The sequence below is a fragment of the Cervus elaphus genome, chromosome 19 (genome assembly GCF_910594005.1).
Source record: "Cervus elaphus chromosome 19, mCerEla1.1, whole genome shotgun sequence".
Classification (NCBI taxonomy): Eukaryota; Metazoa; Chordata; class Mammalia; order Artiodactyla; family Cervidae; genus Cervus; species Cervus elaphus.
The window spans coordinates 65,144,988-65,156,326 of record NC_057833.1 but is presented as its reverse complement, the minus strand read 5'-3'; the positions used below and the strand labels follow the sequence as shown (position 1 = coordinate 65,156,326).

At 53.0% G+C, this 11,339-nt stretch overlaps 1 protein-coding gene across 2 annotated transcripts in view; it reads right to left on the bottom strand.

Annotated features, from left to right (window-relative positions):
• Positions 1–1,742: 1,742 nt before the first annotated feature.
• The window catches only part of RFTN1 (raftlin, lipid raft linker 1), a 212,642-nt gene continuing 203,045 nt past the window's right edge, over positions 1,743–11,339 (bottom strand). For both annotated transcript variants that reach the window (XM_043873589.1, XM_043873588.1), the window contains exon 10: positions 1,743–2,983. In XM_043873589.1, the coding sequence (XP_043729524.1) occupies positions 2,582–2,983 (402 nt within the window). In that variant the 3' untranslated portion in view covers positions 1,743–2,581. The remainder of the gene's footprint in view (positions 2,984–11,339) is intronic.

The window sequence follows — 11,339 nt, the reverse complement described above, 5'->3', positions numbered from 1 at the left end:
GGGAAAACTGGACAGCTACATTTAAAAGAATGAAATTAGAACCTTGTCTAACACCATACACAGAAGTAAACTCAAAATGGATTAAAGACCTAAACACATAACCAGATACTACTAATATAAAACTAGAGGAAAATATAGGCTGGACACTCTGACATAAATCACAGCAAGACCTTTTTGGATCCATCTCCTAGTCAGAGATAGATAAAAATAAAGAAATGGGACCTAATGTAATGAAAAAGCTTTGCACAGCAAAGGAAACCATAAGTAAAACAAAAAGACAACCTACAGAATGGGTGAAGATACTTGCAAATGATGCTACCAACAAGGGATTAATTTCCAAAATACACACACAGCTCAATTAAAAAAAAACAAACAGCCCAGCTTAAAAAACAAACAAACAAAAAAAATGGGTTCAAGACCTAAATAGACAATTCTCCAAAAAAGACATAAAGATGGTTAAGAGGCACATGAAAAGATGCTCAACATTGTTAATTATTAGAGAAATGCAAATCAAAACTACAATGAGGTATCACCTCACACCTGTCAGGATGGCCATCATCAAAGTCAAGTAATAATAAATGCCAGAGAGGGTGTGGAACACCCTACACTGTTGGTGGGAATGTAAATTGGTGTAGCCACGATAGAGAGCAGTACGGAGGGCCCTTAGAAAACTAAAAGCAGAGCTACCATACAGTTCTGGAGTTCCATTCCTGGGCTCATATCCAGAGAAAACCAAATTCAAAATGATACATGTACCCAAGTGTTCACTGCAGCACTATTCACAATAGGCAAGACAGGAAGCAACCTAAACGTCCACTGGTAGATAAACGGATAAAGAAGATGTGGTACATATACACGATGGAATATTACTCAGCCATAAAAAGGGATGAAATAATGCCATTTGCAGCAACATGGATGGACCTAGAGATGATCATACTGTGTGAAGTAAGTCAGAGAAAAACAAGTATCATATGATACCGCTTATATGTGGAATCTTAAACAAAAATGATACAAATGAACTTACGTATGAAACAGTACAAATTAGGAGTTTGGGATTAACACATACACACCACTGTATATAAAAGAGATAACCAACAAGGATCTACTGTTTAGCACAGGGAGCTCTACTCCATACTTTGTAATCACCTATAAAAGAAAAGAATCTGATTGTATGTGTGTGTGTGGGTGTATAACTGAAATACAGACTATCTTCTCTTTGAACAGTCTTCATCCTTTATCGTAAGCTCTGGGGCTTAGGCTCGGAAGTTTGCTCATAAAAGGAAAATGTGCAATGTGACTGCGTTAGGATTTTCAATTCTGCCCTATTAAATTATATTTAAAATGTATTTGATTTTAGCAAATTTGCACACAGATAAAAAGATAAATAAAAATAAATAAAAATGTATCTGCACACAGATCAATTATTTGCACACTGAATAATTTACTTAAAAAGCTTGGAGGCATGCTGAGTAATCAACGTGGGGCTTTTTGTTTTAAAAAGGTACTGTCTCCCCCACCCTGGGGCAACGGGGGTGCCCTGACCGACCTGGTGGCCCTTGAATCCCGCTTTCATCTTCTTTGTACAAATGACACGAAAGCAGAGCGAGCTCAGCTGGCTCCTCCTGCTGCTGCCAGGAGTTAAGGGACTCAGGAAACAGGACCAGGGGACCAGGGGTCGGGGTGTCCGGACACCAGGCTAGGACTCTTCAGTGTGACATCAAGAAAGACTGGTACTCACAATGCACTGAACTCATAGGTGATTTATTGCTTTAAGTAACTAAACAAGAAAGAGGAGAGACAGGCTGCTGGGCACGTCAGTCGGCACTCTCTCTCCAGGCTTTGCAGCTGCATCTACTTAGAGCCTCCACAGTATTTTCTGGACGACATAAACACATCATAACACGCGTGGGAAGCGACCTGGCCAAGGACACGCTGATTACAGTAACACGCAACAGAGGCTCCCCACCAGTCAGCTGGCCCTGAAACAACAGAACGAAGGTGTGTTCCTAGGGTGTGCTGAAGACAAAACCTTAAATGTTTTTTTGGCATTAATACAAACACAGAATACTTTCACGGACATTCTGCTGAAGTGGGTACACGCACAGAATTGCCCCTGCGTTTCCAGATCACCAGTATCCATGGGAACACCTAGAGAAAAGCCAGGAGGCGAGGCACCTCCCCTCCCAATGTCACGTTCTTTGCCAAAGCAGCAGGGTCCAGGGGTTAGACAGAGGAAAGCAGTGGCCGGGCTCCAGGGCGTGTTACAAGCACCCAGCAGCTGCAGCGACAGCAGGGGCTGGACCCCCATCTCGGGGCGGGGGCTGGGGGCGGCGACCACGTCCGCCTTCGCTGGCAGCCAGGCAGGTCCCGGGGTTTGGCCTGAGGCTCCCTGGAGACCTTAGGTGGTGCAGCCCCTCCAGGAGCGGTAAGAGTCAGGGCTGGACTCCCAGGACACATTTCAAAAGGATGTGCAGAAACCAACGCTGCCGGGGACCCGGCCCTCCTCGGAGGGCTCATTAAGCTCACCACGAGGGGTCACGCCAAGCCAAAGGTAGCCCCCAGCCCGCCGGCCCCGCGAGACTCAGGGGCGCTCGGCTGCCGCGGGCCCCGGAGCCACCCCCGCGGAAACCCCCGCGCCGGCATCCTCTCCAGGCTCGGAGCCGGGGCGCCCCGCGCTGCCCCCCACCGGGGCCGGGCTGGGGCCCGCGGGGCCGTTCTGCACAGCCTCGCCCTCCACACACGGCCGTCCGTCCGGACACGGCTTCTCCGCGGGGCCCTCCGCCCAGCTGGGGGCCGCCCCTTCCGCGGAGGCCCAGTCCTCCCGCCCGGGCGCACGGCTCCCCGCGTCTCCCGCTCTGGGAAGCTGCTCTTCTGGGTTCTTCTCGCTTTCTTCGGCTTGCCGCTTGCCCCTGGCACGGAGTTTCCCTCTGGATTTCCTCGTCGGCCTGTTACGCATCTCGTCTCGGGAGAATCGCCACTGAAACTAGAGATTGGGGGAGAAGAGAGATAAATACATGCAGCTTCCGTGACCCCAGAGCATCCCTGGACACGAGCTCTGCGTTCACACCCACGTCTGGCAGCGAGACACACAAGGCCCGCTATTCCCCAACCACGGCCCAAACCTCGCACCCACTGGGAGCCGGCAGTTCCTGCCAAAGCAGGGACTCTAGGGGTGAATTTCCGGGGAGAGGGCCCCATACCAAAGGCCTGGCCTGGGAAGGGAGGTGCTGAAACCCTGTCATCTGGAGAAGCAGGAGGGGTGCAGGCACATGGGCCTACTCTTCCTCAGGGTATCACCCGGCTCAGAACCTGGGCACTCAGGTCCCCCTGCAGAACTGGCAGGCCGTGCCAGCCGCCAGCCGCACCCTGCTCTGCTAGAGAGCCCCCCCAAAGCCTTCACTCCCTTCCAGGCCAAGCAACGCCCAATGACCAGGCCACGTGGGGACAACGGCCCATCCTCCTGGTCCCCCCAGCACTGGTCAGGTCACTGCGGTCACCGTGAGGGAGCCCAGCATCTCCTTCAGCCACGCGCCCTTCCCCACGGGCGTTCCCACAGCACTCCCCCTGAAACCTCCTCCAAACCCACCGCAGCTGCCACTTCCCAGGGAGCCCCACGCTGCACTCCCTGTGGGCAGGGGAGTCCACAGAGCGGAGAGGCCTAAGGGCACAGTCAGCGCCAGGGCTGGACAAGGACGGGGTCACAGGGACGCCAAAGAGGGGGACTGCCCAGGGCGGAGTCCACCCAGCTCGGCCGCGTGCTAATCTATACGACGGGGGAGTTCCTCTAACTTAAATCGGGGCGGGTGACTCTATCTGCACCCAGTCAGATAATAAGGACTTTAGGTTTTTCAGGCCACGTGTTCTCTGTTGCAGCCTCTCCACTCTGCTATTGTAGCGCAAAAGCAGTCACAGGTAATAATACATAAAAGGTCATCACCGTGTTCCAATAAAACTTTATCGACAACATCAGGCAGTGGGCCGGCCCCTTTTGGACCGAGAGCTGCAGTGAGCCAAGCTCTGCCGTAGAAGGTGTTCACGTCCATTTGATGATGCGACAATCCACGTGACAGGCTTAGCGCTGCGTCCAGCACATGATGTACCAGGTGTATTCACCGTAACTGACGCTGCATGTCAGTTCAGAGCGTCAGGGACGCCGCCTGTCCTCCGTTCCGGCATCCCGGGGATACAGCAGGGAGTCTGGCGCGGAGAAGATGCTCAGAGCCCTTTGTGAGACAGATGACGCGGAGGACGCAGCGCCGGCCAAGCTGGCTACCCTGCGCATCAGGGGAAGCCGGTCCTGTAATTTTAAGTCAAAACACAGCCTGGGCTTTAGCAAGGAGGCGCGGGCGCATCCCCACATCAGGTCTGGCGGAGCTCCAGAAAGAGAGATTAATCTGGGAAGAAAAGAGGAGTAAAACGTCCAAGTCCTGCTGAGCCTGCTGACAAGAGGAGCCGCTCTGGAGGGAGGCGGTTTGGGAGCCTGCACACTAGGGAGAAATCCGGGCGCAGAGCTGGGGCAGACACGGAGGCGGGAGGAGCGGTGAAGGAAGGCGCAGACGTGGGTCCCTGTGTTCACAAGGGAGGCACGCGCTGTGCAAACGGCCTTCCCCTGCGCCCCGGAGCTCCGCCGGCGGGGTGGGGGGCGGTGTCCCCTCCGGAGACTCGGGTTTTACGGGGAAGGGAACTGGGGGGCCTCGACCCCGGGGGAGGGCGTCGGCCTCCCCACCCCCGGACACGCGGCTCCACTTGAAGTTGCACGTCTTTCTTTCCCTTCATTTCTTTCCACGTGAGTCGAAGCACACTGGTGTCACCAAACACGGACTTGGAGCTAAGCCCTTCTGCTACTGAAAGAGAAGCGAAAGGAGCCTTCCATCTGAATGACTTCTGGTGAGGCTCCACGCCGGCAGCTGTACCATCCAGGGAAAACCATTTCCTAAGGCTCTACCACCTCACAGATAAATCTGGGTGCTTTCCCAGGAAGAAGCAAAAATGTACCGCATAAATTCTTTAAAAATCTGCCACCTCCATGGCATTCTCAGCGGGAGAGGTCTACTTCCCCAAATAAGACATCTGCCTGGACACACTCAGGGCTCCGAGATGGAACACATCCTGGGGTGAGTGCGCCGACTCCTTTTGAACAAGACCAGCAAATCTGGATATTCCATCAACCAACAGGAAAAGCAGTGAAGTGTGTATGCTGAGGTTGTGTGTGTTACGCGCTCAGTCGTGTCCAACTCTTTGCAACTCCATGAACTGTAGCCCGCCAGACTCCTCGGTCCATGGGATTCTCCAGGCAAGAAGATTCTTCAGCCAAGACTGCAGCAGGCATCTTGGGGCCCCACGATCACCAGTGGGGGACTAGGACCTCTGACCTCAGCACGGACGCTGTGGCCTCCAGGGCCAGCCCTGCATGGCTCTTGGGTACCACACGGTCATCCTTCATTACCGCTGCCTTCTCGTGTGCTGCTGTTGCATTTTAATTCCAGCCCACATGAAGAGGTTTTTTTTTTTTTTAAATGGGTGTCTCCAAATAGTCAGATACTCCAAATACTCTCTTCATCTGCATGGTTTTACAAAAAGGCCAGTTAAGCTGGTCAATATACAGCGAGCTGAGAGCCAGCCAGCTCTCAGAGAAGTTGGAAGAAGTTGTACTTTTGTCAAAAAAAAAAAAACCTGGTGAGACCTCTTCGGCTGAAAGGCCCAAAGTAAGACAACACAGTGCTACAGGTAGTGTGGTGGCTAAGACCCCGGTTCAAACCCCGGTTCTGGCATTTGGTAGCTGTCTGTCGGCAAAGTAATAAAGGAAAACAATAGAATGGGAAAGACTAGAGACCTCTTCAAGAAAATTAGAGATACCAAGGGAACATTTCATGCAGAGATGGGCTCAATAAAGGACAGAAATGGGATGGACCTAACAGAAGCAGAAGATATTAAGAAGAGGTGGCAAGAATACACAGAAGAACTGTACAAAAAAGATCTTCATGACCCAGATAATCAGGATGGTGTGATCACTCACCTAGAGCCAGACATCCTGGAATGTGAAGTCAAGTGGGCCTTAGGAAGCATCACTACGAACAAAGCTAGTGGAGGTGATGGAATTCCAGTTGAGCTATTTAAAATCCTAAAAGATGATGCTGTGAAGGTGCTGCACTCAATATGCCAGGAAATTTGGAAAACTCAGCAGTGACCACAGGACTGGAAAAGGTCAGTTTTCATTCCAATCCCAAAGAAAGGCAATGCAAAGAATGCTCAAACTACCACAGAATTGCACTCATCTCACATGCTAGTAATGCGCAAGTCTCCAAGCCAGGCTTCAGCAATACGTGAACCGTGAACTTCCAGATGTTCAAGCTGGTTTTAGAAAAAGCAGAGGAACCAGAGATCAAATTGCCAACATCCGCTGGATCATCAAAAAAGAGAGTTCCAGAAAAAACATCTATTTCTGCTTTATTGACTATGCCAAAGCTTTTGACTGTGTGGATCACAATAAACTGTGGAAACTTCTGAAAGAGATGGGAATACCAGACCACCTGACCTGCCTCCTGAGAAACCTGTATGCAGGTCAGGAAGCAACAGTTAGAACTGGACACGGAACAACACACTGGTTCCAAATAGGAAAAGGAGTACGTCAAGGCTGTATATTGTCACCCTGCTTATTTAACTTATATGCAGAGTACATCATGAGAAACGTTGGGCTGGAGGAAGCACAAGCTGGAATCAAGATTGCTGGGAGAAATATCAATAATCTCAGATACGCAGATGACACCACCCTTATGGCAGAAAGTGAAGAGGAACTAAAAAGCCTCTTGATGAAAGTGAAAGAGTAGAGTGAAAAAGTTGGCTTAAAGCTCAACATTCAGAAAACTGAGATCATGGCATCTGGTCCCATCACTTCATGGCAGATAGATGGGGAAACAGTGGAAACAGCAGCTGACTTTATTTTTTCTGGGTTCCAGAGTCACTGCAGATGGTGACTGCGACAATGAACTTAAAAGACGCTTACTCCTTGGAAGGAAGGTTATGACCAACCTAGACAGCATATTAAAAAGCAGAGACATTACTTTGCCAACAAAGGTCTGTCTAGTCAAGGCTATGGTTTTTCCAGTAGTCATGTATGGATGTGAGATTTGGACTATAAAGAAAGCTGAGCACCGAAGAATTGATGCTTTTGAACTGTGTTGCTGGAAAGACTCTTGAGAGTCCCTTGGACTGCAAGGAGATCCAACCAGTCCATCCTAAAGAAGATCAGTCCTGGGTGTTCATTGGAAGGACTGATGTTGAAGCTGGAACTCCCATACTTTGGCCACCTGATGCAAAGAGCTGACTCATTTGAAAAGCCCCCGATACTGGGAAAGACTGAGGGCAGGAGGAGAGGGGAAGACAGAGGATGAGATGGTTGGATGGCATCACCGACTCGATGGACATGGGTTTGGGTGGACTCCGGGAGTTGGTGATGGACAGGGAGGCCTGGTGGGCTGCCGTTCATGGGGTCGCAAAGAGTCGGACACGACTGAGCAACTGAACTGAACTGACTGTCCTTAGGCAAGACAGGAATCTCCAGAAGAGCTGCCCTCGCCCCCGGGGCTGGGTGAACACCCCTGGGGACCCACTCACCCGCAGTGGATGTGAGTCACTCCTGGGAATCCCACTCACCCCGCGGTTGGGTGCAGGGGGCCCGCTGGCCCACTCACAGCGCCCCCTGCAGGCGGCTGGTGCACACGATCGTGCCCATCCCCCGGGGCCCAGAGTCCACCCTGGACCCTGGCTCTTTTTTCTTTCCTTTTTAAATTATTTATGCATTTATCTGGCTGAGCCGGGTCTCAGCCGTGGCACGCAGGATCTCTTAGCTGTGGAAGACCCTGGCGAGTCTCTAATGCGAACCCGATGTCCTCGCAAAGGCTGCTCTTGCTAAGTGAACAGCAGAGGCGTCCTGGCCGGGTCCGGATTCCCGCAGAGGATCACGCTGCACCGCCCTCCTGATACAACACCACGGAGGACACGGCGGGCTGGGCCTGCGGGGGGCGCTCTGCTCACTCTTTCCAGGCCCCGACCTGGGCTGCTGGGCAGAAGAGGATTTGGGACTGTCCATGCCGAGCTGGATGGGACTACTGCGACCCGTGTTTTTCTGTCCTTCGGAAAACTCTGCCAAGCCAAACGCCTTCAAGGACGGCACCATTCTGTCTGTCCTTAGATGGAGGGTGGTGATGTCACTGACTCCCCAAGCTCCTGGGGGTCCCCAGCCACCACAGCTCTTCCGGGGCCGCAGCCGGATCACCCGGAGGCTGCGGCTGGAGTCCTCCCCTTACTCCCTCTCCTTTGCAGGGAGCACTCTCACAAAGCAGGGAAGTAGACCTGGCTGAACCTCAGGCTCTCTAGAATCTAAAAGCTAAATGTTCTGAGTGTCCCATGCTGTGACAAGGTTTCCCGTCTCCCTGAATCCCCGAAGCAGTGCTCTCACTAGGAACTGTAGGCACCATTTTATGATGAGTCTGTAGTGGTTCAGACAGGTGAAGTAACTCTCCGAAGGTCACACAGCTAGAAAACAGCAGAGCTGAAATTGAAACACAGCTTTCTGTGACCCTACACTAATGTTCCATCTGCTTCTTCTTGGTGGGTAAAAGGTTTCAGACTCACATTCTGGAAGGAAGGGAGGACACGAAGACAGGGGAGATGCCATGCACCTTTGGAATAGCTCAGCCCGCCCATAAGTGCCTCAGCTTTCAGACTTCATGACATCAGGGCAGAATCTGCTAGGTCAAGGCTTGATGCATGAAACCAAGTGGTCAGCTAATGGAAGGACAGATTTAACTGCCATGAAAGATGCTTCTGTTTGTCTGATTAAAAACAAAACAAAACAAATATCTACAATGAACATACCCTGACAGGCCTATTTTTAAAAAATCAATAATGATAAATTTTGAATGGAGATCCACATGGTGAGCCTGGAAAGGGGTCCTAAACTATTCAGCCGAGACACTGGCTCTCAGACTTGCGTGGGCATTCAGGATCACCTAGGGGACGCCTTCAGACACAGGGCCCCCACCCTATCCCGGGGTTTCTGATCGGGGGGCCTGGGGAGGCCACAGAGACTGGCACTTCACACAAGCTCCTTGGTGATGCCGATTCTGCAGGTTCACGGGCCACAGTGTGAGAAACGCACAGCGAAGACCACCACCAGTTCACTGCGGGAAACGGCCTCCCCCCACCCCCCCACGCCCCCACCAGCCCCAGCCCGGCATCCGTGGGAGGGTCTCCTCCACCAGCCTCACTGGCAGGCTCCCCTCACTGCTGTGCTCGGGACAGTCACAGTCTTGAAGGAACAATAAAAGGACAATTGGCTGTGGGACCATGTGGGTCCCCTTAACGCAGGTGGCTTGCAGCAGTAAAAATTACAGAGCTACGAGGTCAGTGGTTGCTTGCATCCTTGGATTCAGGGGACCTCAGATATGGGAGGCTCACTCTGAATTACACTCGGATTAACCTCCGCGCTCTCCAAGGGTGGGTGGTCTGTATCTCAGACCCCGAGGCGGGATAGCTTGCCGTGGGGCGGCTCTGAGCAGAGGTCGGCGGCATCACACGCAGAGGCAGGCCGCCAGGCTGGAGGATGCATAGCGTCCTGAGCGGTTCCAAGGCGAGTCTCTGAAGACGACCAGCTGCTGCAGACGGAGCGGGGTGGACAGGCCTTCCCAGGCCAGGGCATGAGTGGGGTGAGGGTGTGCAGCCAGCGTAGAAACCGAGAAAACCCCGACTAGCCGTCTGTGCCTGAAATAAGTGCAGGAAAGGGAACGTTCTCTTTACAGCAGTGCACGCATGTCCAGAGTTCCACGTCAGCAGGGCTGGTGGATTTAATTCACACGTTTTAAAACCTGTCTGTATCTGCCTCCACTTCGGTAGTTTAGCTGAAGACAGATGTCTCCCGGGTTGCAGAAAGCACGTCTTACCTTCAAAGGAAGTTAATATTTGCTTTTAAAGCCACACTCACAGGTGAACAAAGAGGTTTCTTTCAAATACTGGAAAGTCCTGTTTGGAGAATTTTATCCACTTGGTTGATTAAAAGAGGACTAAATATGCCGCATCCTTGACGTCTGAATTTTGCACTCTTTTTCCTCAAACGTCAGTGCTAGACACACCACGCACGTCCTGGGTCCAGCAGTTTGATTGTTCATTCGCTGGTTCAACAAGTGTTTGCGGAGTACGAACTAAAAGCCAGGGGCTGGGCATACAGCAGTGAGAACAGAAAGGGTGTGATCTCACAGAGTGAATGTCCGATTCTCCTGGCGGAGGATAAGCTATTGATCACAAATAACTAGGAACAGAGAGGAGACAGGAACAGAGAGGAGAGGAACATGGCTCTTCCCGGGGAATCGCAGAAGAGCCTGTCTTGGTCTAAAGGGAGAGGACGCCGTCCTGAGACAATACAAAGGAAGAGAGCATCCCAGGTGCAGGGACCACCCAAAGGCCCTGTGGCAGCGAGGAGCCCAAGAGAGCCTGCAGGCCAGGGCACTGGGATGCAGAAGACAGGCGGGATGCAGAAGACCGGTGGGATGGGGCGGGGCAGGGTGCGGGGAGACCCCACAGGGCCATGTGGACCCCAGCAAAAGCTCCCACCTTTATCTTGAAAAACACAAAGCTTTAGAAGCATTATAAGTAGCCGGGTGACACGACTCTGCTTTTTTAGAAGATCACTTTGGTTCTGAGTGGAGAACACACTTGAAAGGGAGGCCTGTCCTCAGGAGATGAGGGTAGTCCAGGCAAGTGATGATGGGAGAGGGGGGTTCCAGGGGGTCAAGGACCTAAAACTAGACATGCCTTCAGGCCAGACTGGCGGTGGGGGAGGAGACGGAGGCCCCAGGTGAGCTCCAGGGGCGGGAGCCTGGGGCATCGGAAGGACTGGCCCTCTCGGTGGGGAAGACTCAGGGGTAGGCACAGGGGCCGTCTAGGTCTGGGGGTGCAGGAGATTCTCTAAGGAAGAGAAGTGGGGAGATGCAGAGCTCCCAAAGAGGCAGTGGGTGGGAAACGAGGTGGGCGCGGTGGGGCAGAGAGAGAACAAGGCGCTTCCCGGGCTGGAAGGCGTGGCTGGTGTGAGGGCGCCCGGGGTCTCCCGGGAGCCGGACAGCGAACCCTGGGCTTAGGAGCGGGGCCGGGCGCCGGGGCCGGTACAGGCCGGCCTCCGGGGGCCGCCCCGCGTCACAGCGAGGGCAGTGCCCACTGCCAGCCACCCCCGCGAGGCGCAGGGCTGAGCGAGCCTCCTTGAGGCGCAGGCCTTGAGGGCAGCGGGCTGCGGTGGACGCTTCTCCTGACCCGGCAGAGCCGGCGCCGCCCTCCGGACCCTCCCTGCC